This window comes from Heliangelus exortis, chromosome 2 (genome assembly GCF_036169615.1).
Source record: "Heliangelus exortis chromosome 2, bHelExo1.hap1, whole genome shotgun sequence".
NCBI classification, from domain to species: Eukaryota; Metazoa; Chordata; class Aves; order Apodiformes; family Trochilidae; genus Heliangelus; species Heliangelus exortis.
The window spans coordinates 142,482,783-142,503,882 of record NC_092423.1 but is presented as its reverse complement, the minus strand read 5'-3'; the positions used below and the strand labels follow the sequence as shown (position 1 = coordinate 142,503,882).

Genomic DNA, 21,100 nt, shown 5'->3' with positions numbered 1-21,100 from the left:
TTTACTTAACTCACCAGGCACACCAGGTTGCTGTGTGACTTTTTCTTGGTTTTGGATTAAACTAAAGATGATTTTAATTCTGCTGGTGTCCATGTCAGTGGTGGTGTACAGGGGTAAGTGGCAATATATGGTTATGATTATTTGACATTTATGCCTAAATACTATTTTCAGCATGTGCATTTGGAAGCAGTCCTTCAGAAGCATGCTTTCTGAGCACTCAGACTTAGTTGTTCAACACTCAACTGCACTTAAATAAGTTTACCTATGAGGGACACATAAAACATGTTTTTCTCAGGACTTGTAGTAAAGCAAAAAACATTTAGAGGTCTTTAAAATATGACCTAAAATTGCAACTTCCCTTCTGCTAGCATTAGGTTATTTTTTAAGTCCTCTAGACTCAAAAAAAATTATAAAAATTATAAATTACATATAAAGAGTTTCTACTCATTAAGCACATGTACTGTCTAAATTCTCCAAACCACTCAGTGCATCCTGAAACATTAACTCATGTTAAGGTAAAGCTCCTCCCTCAAATTTTACTATGAATGTTTTATGTGTCTTTCTTGAAATTGTCTTAGAGATCTCTTTAGTTTTTATTGTCATGAGTGAATGAGCTTCCCAGTGGCAGGGATGAGCAAACACTTCAGATTTCTGCAGCCCCTGCTCTGTGTAGGAATGTCACTAAGAGTAGCAGTGTGTAAATGAAGAGAAGGACTCTCACAGGCCCTGACACCACTTGTGGTCACTCCATGGGTGTATTTCTAAAAAAGCTCAGCAGCTTGTCATAGATAAAACTCTGCACTGACCTACTTCAGCTTCTCCCATTGCCTTGTTTCTAAGGGGTTGTGTGAGTTTTAAGTCAGTAAAGAAACAGTTTTAACACAGAACATGTGGGCTAAAATATGGTGACAATGCTGAACATTAAGGCTTCTACGATAGGAATATAAATCAGGAAGAATATCAGCACTTCTCACTGCAGTTGAGAGAGAATGCCAAAATACCTACACCTTTATTCATAAAAAAAAAAAGGTGTATTTAGTCACCACATGTAAAGGGGACTTTAGTTGTGTAAAGGGGTAATATCTTGTGCACTCAGAAATACCTGGACACAGAATTTTTTCTGGTGTAATGTTTGAAAAAGATTTCCCTCAAACCTCAAAAGGCTGTGACACAGTTTTAAATTCTTTTTCCCCACCTAAGCCCCTAAGATTTTAAATGTTACAATTTCTTGGTCTGAAGATGACTACTGGTTAGTATTTATGTGGGATCTGTCCTGCTGATCTCTTGCTATTGAAGCAAACACCTGTGCATGTACTGGCGTCTTTGTGAGCAGCAAGTGTCTTCCAGACAGTCAAGGTTTTTGCTCCTTGAGGTTTGCAATGACTGCATCCATGCCATGGATTATGACATTTTAAGTAGCCACAAATTCAAATAACAACTGGAGGCACAGTGATGTTTTTCTGATGAGCTTTTTTTTCGTTGACACTGCAGAAAAGTATTTTCAGAGTAGCAACATCACAGACATAGACCAGAAACCTTTTTATTTTTATCTGAATGTTGGCAGAAATTGTGTGGCCCAGGTATAGAGTTGGAAAGCCCAAGAGTTAGTGTATCACACAAATTTCCCCAGACATTCAGCAGGTTTTAGAGAAAGGCAGAAGAATTTGTCCTCCCTGGGGTCTTCTGAGGCTTAAAGGATTGACTTTTGTAGTGCAGTCTTTCACTGGCTATAAAGGGAGCAGGGTAGGACCAGTAGCCAGGGTAGCAAAACAAGAGAATAATTCAATAAGAAATTATTTTCTCTTTGTCCTTTTCCCCACAATTTAAACAAAATCAAACATTCTTGTTAGCAAAAATTGGTTGATTAACTTAGAGACAATTAGAAATATCATTGTTCATAATTAGAAAAGTCAGAAGTTTACCAAGCTGCTGACCCTGTGGCAGAGATTTTTCTCCAGGAGAGCTTCAAACATTTATGTGTTAATTGGGTCTGTGCAAATTAAGTTGCTGAGAACTAAATGCAAGCAAAGGATGCTGAAGTATTCACAACTTCTGGCATTTCTGTAGCATGGCTTTATCAGTTCCCTCCCTCTCTCATTTCAACTGAGTGGTATTTTCATGTTATCCAAAGTATTTCTGAAAGGATTAAATAATCAATGACTATTGATCAACAAACACTGAGTTTGAGCCATGGTGTCGTGCATTATATCAAAACCTGGCTCGATGGACCTTGGCTTGGGGGAAGGATGTTTTTTGTTGCAGAGAAAATACAATACATGCCTTAGGCCACAAAATAAGTGGCCTAAGTAAATAAGAAAATAACAAAATAACAAAATAACATTTTTTCTTCACCAAAGATCTGTACAAATACAAAGCATTCCATACAATTTATTTTGCAAGAGACACCACTATTTCACTTGAATCTGAACTCCTCAAGCCATCAAGCTTTTAACAAACCTGTTCCAGTTCTGGAAAAGGCCAAACCTTATTGGGAAACCTTTTCTTATTTTCTGGGAAGTAATTTGTTCTCCTAACACCTGCTGCAATTATGGACATTTCTAATGGATTTTTTTTTCATCTAAAAGCTTTGCAGTGTGACCAAGACTTTTAGGAAAAAATCAGTGTAAGAGGAATAACCTCTGCCCACCTCCCTCAGTCCCATATCCATATTCTGCAAGTAAACTGGAGAAATGTGTTGCTGGAGGCATCTGGCTGTTACCATGAACATCTGTTCACTCAACAAGAATTGTAGATATAATGGAAAGGCCCTTACATATGATCTTAAAAAAATGGCCTATTTTATTCCTAATCTTTTGCTAACTATACAGTTAAGCCTTATATCTAAAAAAACCCACAACTCCCATTGCTGTCTTACAGCTATATTTGTTGCAAGAAAATGCAACTTATTTTCAAGGTAACTATCAGCTTTTTCCCAGAATCTTTTGTAGAGAATAATTGGCATTAGGAAAGCTGTTCATTTTCTCTAAAAAAAAGTCTTATTATCACATTAAAAAAAAATAAAAGGAGAAAGACAAGTTTAAATAAATCCAAAGCAGTAGACTCTCTCCTGAAATTGTGTAGAAGATAGCAACAAGGAAAAAAATGGGAAGAGAGAAAACAAGTATTAGATTTCACCTTAATTCAGGATATGGCAAACAGAAGAAAAAAATCCAAACTTTTTCTTTTTTCTTTTTTCTTTTTTTTCTTTTTTCCTTTTTTCTTTTTTTTTCTTTTCTCTTTTTTTTTTACTTTTTTGTTTTCTTTTCCTTTTTTTTTCTTTTTTCTTTTTTTTTTCTTTTTTACTTTGTTGGTTTGTTTAAATTTTATTTTCTAATCTTCTCAAATCTGTTTCCTGAGATAGGTGGCCAAGGACTGGAGCCACCAGCATTCCTGCCAGAGCTTCTTGACACACCTGAAAGAATCTTGAGTAAGAGCAGTTTAACTTTTATTTTGTACAATATTGCCTGGGAGTGGGGAGTTACTCTTACTCCAGGGCAGTGTGCTGTTAGCAAACAGCTGGTAACTCTCATCTCGAAAGAGTTTACTGAAGCAAGACCAGGGGAAGTCTGGGGACAGTTCTGGTCATTTTCTTTTTTTAAAAAGAAGTGTGGTTTGTTTATTTTTCATTTAGACAATGCCACATTCTTCAATGGAGTCTTTCAAAATGTGGAAAGTGTTGCATTATTTTTTGGTAAGTATCTGTTCCAGCTGTATTTGGGCACCTAATGGAAATTCTCTGAGATTTGCTTTTATGTATACTGAAAAGTGACAGGGATTTTTGAGACTGTACATTACCCCAAAGACTAGTATGATACTGAATACTGCTGCCTTTTAAGCATTGTTCAATGTCCCTTTGTTACCACCTTGTTTAGACATGGTTTCACATGGAAGTCACTCAGGTGTGACCCACACCAGTCCACTTACCATGCATTTTATGGCTGTTCTCTTTCCAGACTGCCTGGGTTCTCATTTCACCTGGTTACAGTCCATCTTCACTAATTTCCCTGCCCTGCTCAACTTTGTGAACAAACTGAAGTGTGTGACTGGATTTTGTCCCAGGGATTTTGAGGACTATGGTTGCTCTTGCCGGTTTGAGATGGAAGGGCTCCCTGTGGATGAAGCTGATGAGTAAGTCTTATCTGTGAGATGTCCTCTTCTGCCTGGCACTGCCCTTATGTTCTGCTGACCTAGAGCATAACACTTTCCTAAACAATTTAAAGATGGCTGTAAAAAAATAGAAGATTTATTCAGAGGGTATGTCAGTCCTACACCATCCAACTCTGATCACTCATTTGCAACATAAATATCTGATATGACCAACAAAAATCCCTTCAGCTCCAGTTTATCAGCCCTGTTCTGTGCTATTCTTGCCTGCTGGTGAGCACTACCTTTTGCTGGGCCAACACTGCAACAGTTTGTCTAAGCATGGCTTGGAAACAGATGAAGATGGTTGTATCTTGCAGCCTGTGATCACCCACTTACTTTTTTTCTCCCATAGCTTGTAGTCTCTCTTTATTTCCCCACACATCCATGTAGAGAAATGCTCCCATCCCCCAGGTAAAAGCAGAGGACACCATACCCAGCTCCTTGGCACACCTTCCCCAGAGAAGTCTCTAAATTCTGAACAGATCACTGTGAAAAAAAAAAACTCAATAATTTCTACGTACTTTTTTCTATCTCACACTTAAATCAGAGCCAAAAACTGGAAGTCCTGTTAACAAGGGGAACAGGAGAGCACTAATCCAAGCAGTTTAGTGGGTTTGCAGTCAGTCTTACCACAGTGTTGTTTTGGGGAGCTGTGTACTATCCCATCAATGTCAGCTCATAGTGGACTAAAAGGAAAATGTTGGCATCTGAGATGGCTTTAAGCAACAGAAATCAGGTTGCAGTTAAGTTTGACTCCAAGGGGTAGTCAGGAGATTAATCAGATCTTGCCCTGAACACCTGTGAACACGCAGAGGTTGTAATACACTGGAGCACCTAGGCACAGAGGAGAAAAGTGTAGCTCAGTGCTACAAGTGCAGCTCCCAGCACCATGAGCCAGGAAAAAAAAAACCCAAACTCCACCCTGTGCTTTGGTTGAGTGCTGGCCCTAACCCTGACAGTAGGAAGAAATGTAAACTCAGGCCAGGACAATCAAATGGTTGTTCAATTACGCTGGGGAGGAGATGTGAAAAGAAGTTCAAAGAGAATCAAGATCCATCCATGTCTAAATAGTAAAAAGGTTTTTCCAGAAATGTAATGTAATGTATTAATTGCCTGAGTGAAGACAGCAGTGGCTTAGAAAGGATTAATGCCTATAGCTAGGTGGAAATCAATCCATCCACCTTCCAGCATGAGATGGCTGGGAAAATCAAGATCTAACCCTGCTCCTGGACAAAAGCCATGGGCCTTGAAATGAAAGGTTTTCTGCACAATCATGATGACATGCTGAAACCAGAGCTGTACTCAGTTCAATGGATTGATACCTGAAGAGCTGAGCACCTGGGCTTTCACTTCACTCAGCTTTGTTTTAATGCAGAGCAGCATAAATGCAGAATGAGGTCTCAGCTGTTCTGTCCTGAGAAATGTCCACAGACTCATGTTGTGTTTCCAGACTGTTACCAGTCCTGAGCTGAGGTGTCCTTAGCAGTGTGGCACACCCAGTGCCTTTGCAGTAAATGAGAACTGGTTGTGGATGTGTCCTTGGCTCATGGGAGCCTCCCAAAAAGGCTCATGGGAGCCTCCCAAAAAGTGGCTGCTACAAATTTTTTTCAGTCATAGTTCCCAGTGTTACAATTTCTTCGCTAACTTGATGTCTTAGAAACCAGTTTTGTAAACCTTGGCTGAACATTTCACTGTAGGTGTTTAAGGCATTAGAATATGTGCCCGTAAGCCCAACTTTTTCCCATTTCTCAGAGAAGCTAATTCTCATATCTAAATTTGGATCTTAGTCCACAGTCTATAGGGAAAGAGAAGCATGCCTGGAGGACAACCCATGCTTTAACAATTCACTGCTCTCAGAGTGAAGACACTCAGTAATTTTTCTGATTAACTGTTGCATGAAATGTTGATGTAATTGTGATGCTCTGAACAAACAAGCACTGCAGGGAGTTTGCATTAGACTTAATTATGCAGCTAGGGGACCTTTCAGGTGCTGACACCTCACTGGACCTCAGGCAGAGACAGGAGTGGGTTCTGAAGCACTTCATCAGCTGTATCTTTAGAACCCTGTTCCTGGTGGAGCTTGCAGAGTTCACCCTTACCTCTGAAGCAAGGCACATCCATGTTTGTGGAGCCAAGGAACCACCAGGGTCTCCTAGACCAGGTTGTAGCAAGGAATACAACGATTAAGAGGGAGCAGAGACACTGGAGTACAAGACATTGGGCTTTGAAACTTTATCAGCTGGGATAGTGCCATTCTTGAGCTCCAATCCACTCCTGAGCAAACCTCATCACTGATGCCTTTCAGCAAGAAACAAAACTGGTCACAGTTAGGACTTGGACTGCTTACCTGGTTATGAGGACATATTATAGTTGACTATAGCAACTTATTAAATATTAAATGCTTCCTAATTGCAGGTTGTGAGAAAGTGAATGCATAACCCAGAAGGGTGCCTGCAAAGGGCAGGTATTTCCTCCTTGCTCTGCTCAGTGCAGGAGTGGTTCTGTCCAGAGGTGGGATCAGGGTATGTGCAGAGCTGCAGCTGATGTGTATTAACATCACATTAATCACTCTGTCATTAACAAAAATCCCACATAAGCTTAATGAAAATTAACTGCTTACATCAGGATCATGAGCGAATCCTTCCTGGCAGCAGATGCTGCTTTTGAGTGTTAATGTTGCCTTTGCATTCAGCATCACCAGGATCAGTAGCAGTCCAATAACAGACCCATGTCTGAGCCCATTTCTCTGAAAGAAGGATATTTTCATCTGAATCTAACAGCAAGACCCTGCTTAATTTATGTGGCCACCTTATCTGGGGTAAATGATGACTGTTTTACTGAAGTTTCCTTTGTAGTCTGTGCATGTAGCTGTTTCTATAACAAAGAAGGAGATGGCTTGCCTGCCAAAAAGAGATGAAGAAAAAAAGAGGATTGATGAAAAGCTTTTTTTTTTGAGTTGACTTTTCCTTGCTATTCACAGCTGAAGTAGTCATGCAGCTATTTGGGTTATGCATGACAGCAGAGGTGTAGGAAAACTGCTGCTTTATTTTTGGTTTTTTTTTTAACTTTTTTTTTTTTTTAGCTGCTTTACTTCACTGTGAGAAAAATATTTAATGACCCCTTCCCATGTCTAGATGATGCATTTTTAATTCTGATTTTTGCATAGAAAAGAAAGTAAAAGAAACATAGGATAATGCTAAACCTACTTATAATGTCTCAATGAGACACAGGGATTCACAAGGCATTGCAGTCATCAATGTTCCATGAGTTTCAAGTTCTGTGAAATACTCCAAATGTGCAGTAGGCAAGGTTGTAACAGGGCTGGAGCCAAGACCTCTAGAGCTGGGCTGTAAGAACTCAGGCACTGCAGAAGGAGAGAAATGTAATTTGGTCTCTACCACTGAGTTTTGCATCCAGATCCACTTATCCCACCAGACTGACTCAGCAAAAAGCAGTTCTCAGTCTGTGTCTCAGGACTGTCCTAAGGATATCTTCTCTTTTGGCCCCTTTTACGTCTTGTGTAAGAGTTACATGGAATGATTGCAGTCAGATCTTGTACTGAAACTAAATTGTGTGAAATTTGTATTATTTCCTTTTTTAAGCTGTTGTTTCCAGCACCGCAGATGCTACGAGGAGGCAATGGAGATGGAGTGCACATGGGATCCATCAAAAATATCTACAGACATCAACTGCTCTACTGAAAACCTCACTTGTGGTAAGATGAAGGCATTGCAAGAGTGTAATACAGGAGACTCACCATGATAAAATTCATATAAAAATTATGTAGAGACATAAGATCACGCAGAGATCATGCTTTTATAATAGGAGCTACTCTATGTAATACTAATACAGTCCTGGGAAGTGTAGAGTGAAGCTCTTTAATGCCTAATCAATTTTAATACAGTTTTTCGCTAAGTATTGCTTCTCAGAAAGATATATGGTAGGATGTGATTTGAAGATACCAGCAAGAAGAGCAGAATCCTAAACCAATACCCTTACAGTTTGTTTAAGCAACAATATGATGCAATTTCCTTTTTTTTATTTCATTTGAAACTAGGACAATCTATAAAGTTCCAAACGGATTCAAATATGAATAGTTCTTTTTTATCTCTTTCCATACTTAATAATCTGAAAATATTTTGCTCAAACTAACAAACAAACAAACAAAAAATCAGTTCCCATCAAAACCATGAAATCTATGAAATGTAAGTGTTGCAGCTCTAAAAGGTCAATGTTTTTTTCTCTGAAACTCTGAAAGGTAGAAGGTTTTGAAGTGGGAAAATAGTATTTGATGGGAAACTGTTTCATATCCTTTATAAGGAGCAAACCACACCTTCCATGCCAGGCTTGGCTTATGGAATATGACTCCTTGAGGTTAAGAGGAACATTTTAATGAAGTCTGAGATATGTGAAATTCAGTACCAGCTGGGTTAAGGTTTCCATGGAAGAAGTAGAGGCAGCAAAGCACTGCTCTGTAGCCCTCACTCCTCTGCAGAATAAACCAGCCCAGGCAAGAATTCTATGGCCAGCTGGGCCAGGATACCTCTGATGGCATTTCAAAACCAACCTGTGTTAACTATGAAACTTGACTGTGTTTAACATGAAGAAGCACAGCATAAACAGGTTTGCACTAATGAATATAGACATACACCTTACAGGGAGGAAAAAGCAGGAGGGGGAAAACACATATCATTAGTTTCTTGTTTGGATTTTTACTTTATTTGCAGACTCTGGGGATCCCTGTGAACAGTTCCTCTGTAATTGTGACAAAGATGCCATTGAATGCTTTGTGAATGCACATATTAACTCTTCCTTGAATGGGCTGGATGTCTCCTTCTGCCCACCTCTGGTTACAGGTAAGGACAGGGATCTGATTGACTACCTCCTCCTGCCAGTCTTTCCACTGGCAAATTTGACCCAATGAGAATCAAGTGGTGATTTGGATGCTTCCCAGCACTAAATCTGTCAGTCTGTCCTGTTCTCCATTTCATGTGTCCTTTCATTTACTGCTCATCAAGTGAATGCCAACTGAGAAGAAGAAGGTGGACTGACTGCTGTCCTGGAACAGGTCCAGGAGAGGTAACCAACCTGGTGAGGGGATGGAGCACATAATGAGAAAGGAGGAGGATCAGGGGAGATATTTTTGCTGTCCTCAACAGTAGTAGTCTCCACTAGGTAGTTGAGTGTGTAGGGAAGATGCAGCCAGACTATTTGGAGGTGCACAGGGACAGGACATGAGGCAAGAGACAGCTGCAAGAGGGAAATTCCAGCTAGATATGAAGAATACTTTTTTTTCAGGAGGCTCCTGCCAACCCTTTGAAAGTCTTGCCAGCATGAAAAGATGGGTGGTATTTTGAGTGACCAGTGACTCCCTGAGGTCAATAGCAGGAATGCCAAACTGAAAACATTGCTAGCTCAAATTTTCCCTTAAACCACAGAAAAAACAGCTGAAAGGCAAAAATAGACTCACTCTTCTCCATCACTCGGTTTCCCTCTTGGGAGGAAAATTCCTCTTTTTAGATGAAGGGGATATTTATCTCCATCATCGTCATACACTGACCTGTGCTCTGTAGCTGAAATTACAGCCATGTAAGACTGAATACCTGTTCTGCAGGAACAGAGCTGGATTAAAAACTTAATTCATATTGACTGGAATCAGAGCATGGCAGGAGGAGGACCTTTGAACTCCCAAGCTGAGATTGAAATGAAAATGCTACATTTTCTAATCCTTTGGCTTCTACTCACAGCCCCCAGTGCTAAGGACAGACACACACATTTGTATCATGCCCTGGCAAATAGGTCAAGGGAGAGGAAAATACCACAGGAAAGTTTGCATCAAAGCCAGAAAATTGTTTCTTGGAAACTACTAATCCTTCACTGGGATCAGATGGCTCTCATATGAAGTGTGGCAGCTCCCACACATTGCAAATAAAGGGGAAATTGTTAGGTGCTAACAGGAAGATCATGTTGGCTTTAGCACTGATCATTAAGGTAGATTCAGCTGCATACCTCCACTAATTTAAGGCTCCTGATTATATTTCTTAGTGAAAAAAAAAATAATCCTTTGATCCACTTTTCTTTACTGTTCACTCATGCATTTATCTTTCTGTGTAGCTGTTCTGCCTGGCTCATGCTTTGATAAGCAGGTCCTGTCTGACCAACTTCTAGGAAAAGGATTTTGGTAGATTCTTTATTTCGGAGAAAAATGTGAATGAAATGCATTGGGATATATTTGCTTAAACCTTTGCTTTAATAGGAATCAATTAAATGATCTCTGGATTTGTTGTTGATTCAGACTAAACAATGTCAAACACCCTTCAGTCTTTGAGAGAGCTTTCTCCTTTTCAGAAACAACCAGCAAGAGAGAGATGACAACACTTCCCATGGAGGGTATGTCCTCATCCCTGCAATTCTCTGACTGGAATATGTTAAATCAAGATAAATCTATACTCAGAACAATAGCATAAGTATTTTGGAAGCTATTAATTCCTTTTTGAGATACACAGATGAGTTTTAGCAGGTTTTAGCAGGTTTAGCAGGTTATCAAAATATAAAAGGAAGAGAAAATCTAAAGCACCATTTTGTTGTCAAACTTTTACACAGATGCCCAGGAAAATTTCTGCCAAATGACTCCTTTTTCTGAGGAGGAACTCATAAGAGAATGCTGAATCTCATTTATAAATACTACAAGAACAACACTAACAGTAGCTTCAAAATAGTTTCAGATGGATCTTTTTCTATCTGCACGCACATTTAAGGCCCTGCTTCAGGAAGGCTCTTAGCCAAGTGCCTGGATTTAAACATTTAAGTTTTTTGTTTCAATGTTTAATTCTTACCTTCATACTTTACTCTAAGCCACAGATATAAATCCCTGCTGAAATGGGAGAATGCTGATTGCTATCTGATTTATAGCACTTAGCTTGCAACTCTACTCTAGACACTTACAGATTTTTTTGTAATTCTGTTACTGAGCAGAATTCAGTATTGTCAGTGAACAAATATCAAGGCAGGATTTTAATAATATTACTTTAATTATCAGCAATGACACTTGCATTTGCTATATTTACATCATTTAATAGCTGTCCAAAAAGTACAACAGTAATAATAGCTAGAAATAAATTCCATTCTGTTCACACAGATCCTGTTAGGCCAAGATCCTGCCTAGCAATCATCCCAAGACATGCCTCTGCAGTAAGGATGCTTTTATTTTTGCAGAGTTCCTTCATCATGGGACTGACAAAACACAGGCTGCAACTGCATCCATGGAAGAAGGTGTGCAACTGTTTTCAGCTCCCAAAAGCTGAAAAAATAAAATAGAAGAATAATCTGTTTGCTCCCTTTCTGCACTTCTAAAAGGTCTGGTATAAAAGCAGATATAATGTTTTGGTGACTGAATTCAAGACTGAATGAGAAGGTGCAGCTCTTCCATTTGTCCATGCAATGTGCTTAACCAGTGTTTGCAGTAGGTTTCACCTGTTTTCATTCAAACAGACCCTTTTTTGCCTGGGAACACAGACTGCAGCAGGTGAGGTGTTTGGCAGACATACTGCATGGGTGTCAACCACTGGACCCATATCCAATTGTGTATTTGCTGATTTTAAAGGGATGTTAGTTCTACCAGATCAAGAAAGCAGCATGGGGAAAGATAGTGAATGGTTTGTTGCAAACAAGCCAGCAGTTCAATGGTTTATTTACTTTCAATGTAAAAAAAAAGTCTGATGTTACTCTCACTTTGGTGCCTCCTGGGTGAGTTCCTAAACCATGAGACCAAGTGCCTCTTCCGAAAGTCATCCTGTTTTCCTTTTTTAAATTTTTTTTCTTTTTCTTTCTTTTTCTTTTTTTTTTTTCCCTGCTCCAGTCAGTGGCTATCTGTGTTCAGAAGTGGTTACTTGACAATTTTATTGCTGCAGCAGCAGAAAAATATTCTCTTCCTACCTACATGGTGTGCACTACACAGACAGAAGTCATCCAAAGCCTTGGGTGGCTCTGGCAGGGAACACCTAGTGAGGACCAAGTCATACAACAGTAAAATGTAGGAGACCTGTCTTGGACCATCCCCTGCCCAATTTAGCTGCTGAACTCTTGTGATGCGGCCCCATCATAGGCAAAGCCACCCTGTCACATACAGAGTTCCCCCCCATCTGCCAAGCACCCAAGCAATGCACCCTGGATGGGTGCAACCAAGCTGTTGCTTGACTCAGAGAAACTGGGGAGTTATTTTGTGGGAGGGGAGAGAGGTGGAAAGTTGCAAGAACTCAAAAATCTGTTTCCGAATTGCAACTTGGGAAAGTTGCTCCTAAAAGTGAGCCAGTGCCCTAAGTGTGAATCCAGAGCAGTGAATAAAACATGTGAAATTTATTTTGTCTTTATTTTCCCCCTTCTCTTCCTCTTTGGTTTTTTTTCTCTCATTTCTTTTATTTGTCCATTTATTTGCTTGCTTGCTTGCTTGCTTTTAAGAAAAAAGTGCTTCAAATTTAAACAAGTTTTTAACTTTTTTTTAAAAAATTAAAGTGTTGGCTCTCCTGTATGATCAAGGTGGTTTTTTACCAGATATTTCTTGTTCTAGCAAAAGCTCCAGTTTTGGTTCATGTTTTTCTAGCTACTTCTGTGAAGCTGGGTAACAGAAAACTGAGAGCTCCAGGAGTAAGTGCAACTGGATTTGCACCTCCGTTGAAATATTTTGTTTCCCAAAAAACACTTATTTGTGTTCTGTAAAGAGGCATAGCCCATCATAAGGCTTAAAATAGTGCCAGGACAAAGCATTACAGATAACATATCTAGCCAGACTTTGGAGGAACTATCTGGAGTACCATTTACCATTTAAAGTAATGGTAAGCCCCATTAAGCCCAGAGGAGTTTCACCACTGACAAATACTTATATTAAGCAAAGGTAAGGTGTACTCAGAAACTTGTTCAAAGGAAAAGACATTCTTTCTCACATCACAGCATCCTAATATCAGACAAAAAGATGCAGAGATTATTTTTAAAATAACATACATTTATAATTTATCAAGATGTAGCTGATGATAAATGAAAATGAGTTTATCAGATAAAGAAATAAATTAGGGATGTATTTGGACTTGACTTTCCATGCAGGTAAACACAAGGTGTTCACAAGGAATGGGGCATCCATCCATGCACAGCAGTGAGACTCTAGATCTAAATCTAATTCTCTTGATTGTATTTGTCTGCCAAAAACATTAAATACTGAATTTTTTACTTCAGTCATATTTATGCTGGTTCTTCATTAGTGTAAAGCACATCATTTACACACAGCAATAAGAGGATTTTATCAGTATCACTTTGTCTACAATAATCAAGACACTGCAGAGAAAAGTGGGTGAATCTCTACCCATGAAATTCCCAGGCCTCCCTGGTTTGCTGAGAAAGCTCTTCTCAACAGACTGAATTTTTTGTAAGAGTCTGTGCTGACAAGTTGCTTTCTGAGTTTACATTTTCTGTTTTCAACAGTGATTTCTTTTGAGCCCAGTGAGATGGCCCCAGGGATTTCCAAAGCCAGAGGTAAGGATCTGATTATACTTTTGTTGATGAACCAGACACTCCTGACTCCAAATGAGCTTAGGATTTCTGGATAATACCTTCAGCTCTTCAGCTGACTTGCACATAATTCAGCAAACCACTTTGTTTCTTCCAATTATCCCCTTTATAAAACAAGGCTAATTGTGGTGTTTAAGTTTTACGACGTTTTCAGTAAGAGTAACTCCAGAAAAGCACTGCAGAAATACATCAGAGAAAGCACTACCTTTGGTTTTTTGTTACAGTTACTTCAAGGGACCACAAAGGTACAGTTTCTGCTCCCTCCATCCCCTCAATAAAAGGTCAGTGATTCTCAGCTTTCCTTTTCCTTTGATGGCCACAGCAACAATTCAGCTCAAAGCATCCCAGCTGAAAATCCATGCATGGTGACAAATGGGCTGCCAGAGAATCAAATTTAGTTCAGGGTCAGACAGCAGATACACAAGCAATAAAACCAGACTGAGGAGTATCAGCTGTTCTTTGCCTGCAGTCACTCAATTGCACTCCCCATGTAAGCATTTGGGAACCTCTCTTCACATCAGGTTTTCCAATAGAATGGTTGGGCCTTTAAATTACATTCATAGCATCTGCTGCCAGGAGGGTTCACTTCTATTTTGCCTTCTCTTTATTATATAGAATTTCACAGATCTCTTTCCCAGTCTAAAACCTGCTTCAGCTTTCACAGTTTTTATTGCTTTGAGGGTAGCCACAGGAGTGGTTACAGCTAGAAGTGAAGAACCTTGCTAGACTTGAAAGTTTCCAATGGCTCGTTTTTGTGTAAAAAGGATTGTTTGGGCAGATTGAAATATACCAGAAAAATCCCAAGGAACATTAAATATAGAGAATAGACCGTAGTAATTTTGGAACTCTGACTACAGTCTGGACAGTAGCCATGTTTCCCACCTCGATACAGAAACCTGGCATTGCAGTACTAAACATTGGCCCAATGTTCTTCTCTGTTACCTCAAATGTACCAGAACATCTCCCTATTGCAGGTCTGCATGCTCCAAATAACCCTGGACAAATTTTTTTTTTAATATCAGCCACGTGCAGAATTTCCCAAACTGCAGTTTTACTTTCTACATCCATCAGCGACCCCTTTAAACTCATCATTCTCAAAGTGACATAAAATGTGCACCTTGCTGAGCTATTAGAACTCGTGTGTTGCTATTGATCCCTTTCTGCAACCTTTCATTGGCTGCTGTGAATTCTAGAAGTATTTTCATATTATGTTTGTTTTTTTTTTCTATTCCTGTATTTTATGACAGGTTATTTTCAGTACATACTAAAACCAGAACTTCAGAGCGACAAAAAAAAAATTAATTTGAGTTTAATCCAATTAATATATCCAGCCAATGTATTTAAAAGGAAAGTCTTTAAAATTGTGGAAACACATGTCAAGCTGTATTTTCAAGGTATTTTATTTGTGAAGTGCCACATTCTTCATGTCAACATTTAGAAAAATCCCACTTGATTTCTGTTTGTTTACAGCATTTTCATTTAGAAGTCAGCTTGTATAAAAAGTGAAAGGTAAAAAAAGAAAGAAAAAAATGTTAGTTAAGTAATCCCCAAACCAAACAAAACATTTCTAGGGAAAAAAAAAAAAAAAAAAAAAAGCTTCAGATAATCTAAAAGTAAATACTGATTTAATTTTTATGATAAAGAAGCCCTTTAAAATCAGTTTCTATTAATCTTCAATTTATTTTCCCCTTCATATTTGCTTGTGGTTACAATTAACTAAATCTTTCAGTTACCAAGCTTTGCACCAGTCAAATAATTTTTTACCTTTCCTAATGCTGCTGCCAGTAGACATTTTTTTTCCAGCTTACTCACCTCACTTTATCTCTCAGTATGGCTGACTAATCAGTAACCCAGGACTTTCAGCAACTGGCATAGCTCATTGATTCAGTATTCCACATACAAAATTTTAGAAAAAAAAAAAAAAATCAGTAGTTATACTGGTCCTGTTTAACCAGCAGCTTGTTTTCTTGAAGGCAAGAAATACAAAGTGTGGCTACTCCTTTCTTCTCCAATTTGCCAGGGTTTTTTTTGCTTGTTTGTATTTTTCCCTCTATCAGTTCACACAGGTTTTGCCTGAGGATATTACTCTGGCCTGCTATCTAAAATGAAAATCTTGCTGTTTATTGCTTCGTGTCACCTTCCACTTTTCTTTTTCTGCTTATTCAGAAAAAGACAGATTTATGGAAGCTGTGGTCCCTGTGGAAGAGATAACCACTTCCCCAGCCTCCTTCCCAGGAGATATTAACTCAATGCAAGGAAAAATTGTCCCCACCCAGAAGGTTCCTGAAGGGACATCTGCAAGGACAAAGGAAAAAGGCAAGTAAAAACTGAATTATGCCTGCTCTGATATATGGAATTCCCCTATTCCTGCCAACAGTTATCTGAGAATTCAGCACTTCTCATCCATATGTAGAATAACACAGTGTTCTCCCTAAATCTGAGTAGGATACAGGGAGCACAACACTGACTGCACAGGCAAGGGCATTTCACTGTCAAACACTGATGAGGAAAGCTTGACCACCATTCATGAACAGTCTCCCAAATATTAATTAAACAAAAGTTATGACGGCCAGCTCATTATCACACTGAATCACTGCAGCTGGATGGTTCAGAATATGCACTTTTGGACACCTTACTGAAGAAGAGTTCATTCTACCTTTGCAAGACTAATCTATACATATGTCATCCCAGAAACAAGCCCTGCAAGGGGGGGCCAGGGCACAGTTTCCTCTGGAACAGCTCTGGAACTGGTGCTGTCTGACACAGGAAGCCACGGACCTGCAGGAGAAGGTAAATGAAGACTTTTTTTTTCCCAGCTATATCTAGTAAAATATTAAGTTACCTCTATAATAAAAAGTAGGAGTACATTACATATAAAGATTATAGTTATTATAAACAGGTATGTACTGGTATTTACCACAACAGCAGACAGTCATCTGCAGACTGTTTAAACAACAGTTTAACTTCTTCTACTACTGTGCTGTCATCAACACTTACAACAACTATTTGTGATTACATCATAAACACAGTTTTTATATAGTACAAGTTCTAAAATGAACTCAGTGGATATTTCCCATTGTTTTTGTTTTTAGGCATTTACTCACATCTTTGAGTTACTTCATTTTACAAGCAGCAAAAACAAGAAACAGACCTTCCTCTGCTCCTAACTCTGACCTCTTGCCAAAGTTTTGACATATTCAGCCTATTTCTCAGCATTTTTAATTCTGTTTCAATTCTTGCCCAGAGTTCACAGCGACCCAAAGACACTTCAGACCTGGTACTGCTCACAGACTGTCTTGGTGTCCAATGGAGAGAAATTTTCCTAGAGCTGGAACAGAGCAGACATGAAGGATAAACCCAGACTGCCATGAAACTGAAAAACTTGATTGGATGTATCAGCTTTTAGAGTGTGCCTGTCAGTGCATGAACCTTTGGTACATTCTTGGTGAATTAACATGAGTGAGCAAAGACTCAAGCAGGCACAGGGGCAGAATTCCTTACTGGGGGAAGCAATCAAGTGTTGTCCCTAGAAGAAGCAGGGAAACTCAGTCTAGAGCTGCAGATGGGAGAAGGGAAGCTGCACAGGGCAGCCAACCCTCTCTCTCCCCAGTCCTTTCAAGTCCTTTCCCAAAATAGGCTTTTTCATGATGTTTTTCCTGACTTGGAACACAGTCTTCTCTCAAACCTGAGTGATTACTCTCACAGTATCAGTTCTTCCTGAGTGGGTGAAGCCAGACAAGTATTAGACTTGGAACATGGAGATGATGAGACTTTGGCAGGTCAGTAAGCGTTTACTGGGACAATTTTTGGAAGCATACTATGATGGAATCATGTACATTTTAGTCCTAGTTCACCTTTAATACTAGGTGGGAAGTACTCCAAGTGGAAAAAAAAAGTTCCCTCCTGCACAGCACAGTCATTGCTCAGCTACCACTATGCAAGCACAGAGTCAGGACTTTGTTTTCTGAATTAGCCAAGACAGAATCTACTGAGTATCCAGCAAGGTTTGAATATTCTAGAAAAAAAACCAACCGCAAAAAACACCCAGACTATGAAGGATTACAAAGAACTGCAAAGTATTTGCATTGCAATCCAATCTGACTTGTCATTTGTGTCTTCATCAGGACCTTTGAATGTTCCCTCCCTCACTTCTGTCTTGCTCAGCAGTATTGTAAGAGCCATAGTTCATGGCTGAAGCAATGATTTAGAAACATTTGTCTTTCTTGGAAAGATTCTGATAGCTCTGAAAATAGTTCTATCATCACCCCAACCAGTGAAAACATGATGTGTCAAATAAGATTTCTGCTTTATAGTATGTGAGCGATTGACCTTTCTGCAAGAGAGAGGAAATGGAAGAGTGAAGAGGGAGCTGCCCCAGCTGGGAGAAATGCTCTTCTGCTTAACAGAGAGATGCCCAGAGGAATTTGAGTCTTATGGTTGCTACTGTGGCCAAGATGGAAGTGGTTATCCTACTGATGCACTGGACAGGTAGGGGCTTTTCTATAATCTGCCATTACCTATGGGTATTACCAGGGTGCCTATGGACCAACAAAGACCTCTACACTTTTTGTTTGGCCTTGTTTAGAAATGAATTAATAGTCAGGCAACATTTTGAAAAAAGAAAAAAATCAACCCAAAAGCCTAAGACTTAAATAGATAAAAAATGAAATATTCTATTATCACTTTTACACCTTTGATTATTGCATCAATGTTTCAGGTAGGACTTACTAACTCAAAATAAGAAAGCTGAACAACAGGAGGTAATTAGAGAAGAAGAATTACACCAAAAGAGATGAGCACAAGGCTTGCCATGGAACTCGGCTAAGATGTAGTTTAGAAAGTGATTTGTGAGAATTTATTTACATTTGAGCCAAACTGTCCTTCAGAAGAGAGTACAGCTTGACTGAAGAACTGCCTGACTCTGGAGTAATGCAGAGAATTCAACCAAAGTAAAGAAATCCACTTCATGTGTGTTTACAACTGAAAATCTCTCCCTGTCTGGAAGTTTGTAGTTCAGGCCACCTAAGGACTAAGTGTAGCACTTTGCATCCACACACAATTTTCCTACACTTGCAGACAAATAAAGCTGCCTGTGCGTGATCAAGCACACTAGATGAAGCTTAATCAAGACTTTGTCTATCATGATGCAGTTTTCATATTTTCAACAAAAAAAGATTTGAACATTTGAAGATATTCCTGTAGATGTACAGGACATAGAATCATTAAGGCTGGAAAGGACCTCTACAATCATCAAGTCCAACCACCAACCCAACACCAGTATGCCAACTAAACCGTGTCGTGAAGTGCCATGTCTACATTTTTTTTAATAGCTCCAGGGATGGTGACTCCACCACTTCCCTGGGAAAAAATACATTAAAAATAATAAAAAAATAAAATTACATTTGCAATTATATAGCTTAAAATTAAAATAAAACCCACCTAAAATCAAGACCATTGTTGAGAAAATGATACTAAAGGAATTATGAGTTGTGAAATTGGAACCAGGTGTAGGAGGAAAGTAAGAATAGATTTCTGGTTTTTCCCCTTCATTCTTATGGAGAAGATTTTTTCATGATGTGAAAAATAAATTTCTCAGCTTTAATGGGTGTCTAAAATAAACAGGTGGAATATGATTGTGAGTACTCTATGAAGCAGCAAGACTAAGGATATTTCTGTTACATTTATTGTTTATTTTAGGTGCTGCTTCTCTCATCACTGTTGTATGGAACAAATTCAGAAACTTGGATGTCATGCAGAAAGAAGTTCAAGGTCTGAAGTTGTATGTTTTGATCATAAACCAAAATGTAAGTTCAGGTTAGAGGAAATTTCTTCTTTCCTGACAACAGTGTATGAAAGCATTACAGACTGAATGCTACCATGCCTGTGAGCTGCTGAAGCTGAGCATGGAGACAGGAAAATTTAGTTTACAAAATATTAGCAACGCTGAATTGTAAAACTGAGTTTTTCTGGTAGTCAAGGTAAAGGCTATTTCACCGTTGTGTACGACCAGTTCAGGATGAGAAAATTGTACTCAAGATATTTCGTGACTGAAGACAGAAATCAGTTGCTGGTGTCTTTACATTCACAAACTCAACTACAGCCAGTCAGACCATCATCTGCCCAGGATTTTGGTGTCAGGCTTGTCTTTAGAATCACAGAATGGTTTAGGTTGGAAAGGACATTAAAGATCATCCAGTTCCAACCTCCCTGCATGGGCAGGAACACCTTCCACTAGACCAGGTTGCTGAAGGCCCCAGCCAACCTGGCCTTGAACACTTCCAGGGATGGGGTAGCCACAGCTTCTTGGGCAACCTGTGCCAGCATCTCACCACCCTCACAGGAAAGAACTTTAGTTCCTAATGTCCAGCCTAAATCTCCCATCATTAAGTTGAAACCATATCCTCTTGTCCTTTTGCTACAAACTCATGTAAAAAGCCCTACCCCAGCTTTCTTGTAGCCCTCTTCAGATATTGGAAAGTGGCTATAAGGTCACCTAGATAAGGTCATTTAGATGAAGAAAGGTAAATTGGGAGACTAGAAGTCAAGATGGATTTTCAAGTCTTATTTTCAAGAGTTTATCTACCTCTGGGCAGTTTAACTGCTTTCAAACATTAATCCTGAAACTTCTTTTTAAGGCATCGGTTGGAGCATGTGTGAGAAACTACTGTGTGCTTGCGATAAGGCAGCAGCTGAGTGCATGGCTTCTGCCTTCTTCAATGAAAGCCTGAAGTCTCCCCACAGGCAGGAGTGCCAAGGGGAGAAGATCTTATGTCAAAGAGACCCTTCTGAAAGGCCTTCAGTGGGCACAGAAACAGGCACAGGGGCTTCCAGCTCTGAGGAGAGCAGTGAGGAGGAAGGCCCAGTGCGGAGTGTGTTGAGAAGAGCAAAGAGAGAGCCTCGTCGTCCCGCTGGACACTCCAGAGCTGTGCAACCTGAAAGCAGATAACCAACCACCACGATGTGCTTCAGCCTCATGGCTTGCAGAGTCAGACATTATGTATCTTCCTCTTTCTTGCTCCACATGCTGCCTTACACTTCCAGCATGCAAATGACACCATGATAAATAGATGAGGTATTAGCTGTTAGGCTGTGTAAGCCCTTGCTGTAGTGCAGCTGGCACTGTAGACCATCTCTTTAGGTCAGATATGACTCTAGTTATTTCACTGTATTCTCTGTAATTTCATACAACTTCTGTGGAGAAACTGTTCTGATCAGAGACTGATTTTTGTTAACCATGTAGTTGCTTCACACTGGATCTTACTGATGGTGGCTGAGTCTTCAAGGTTTTTGATTAAAGCAATTTGCAACTATTCCAATGTCTCTTGCTGCCATTTTCCTTTACTGAGCTTAGCAGGAAACAGACCCCCAAAAAGTAAAAGTAATTGCATGACAAAGA

At 39.4% G+C, this 21,100-nt stretch overlaps 1 protein-coding gene across 1 annotated transcript; it reads left to right on the top strand.

Annotated features, from left to right (window-relative positions):
* The first annotated feature begins 67 nt into the window (after positions 1 to 67).
* Positions 68 to 21,014, top strand: OC90 (otoconin 90). The gene is made up of 15 exons (XM_071738405.1): positions 68 to 105; positions 1,631 to 1,641; positions 3,362 to 3,427; positions 3,632 to 3,691; positions 3,954 to 4,128; positions 7,749 to 7,861; positions 8,874 to 9,002; positions 10,495 to 10,536; positions 11,362 to 11,418; positions 13,618 to 13,668; positions 15,871 to 16,020; positions 16,396 to 16,494; positions 18,018 to 18,192; positions 19,402 to 19,508; positions 20,340 to 21,014. The coding sequence occupies exons 1-15, from the start codon at positions 68 to 70 to the stop codon at positions 20,648 to 20,650; spliced, it is 1,584 nt and encodes a 527-aa protein (XP_071594506.1). The 3' UTR covers positions 20,651 to 21,014.
* The last annotated feature ends 86 nt before the right edge of the window (positions 21,015 to 21,100 follow it).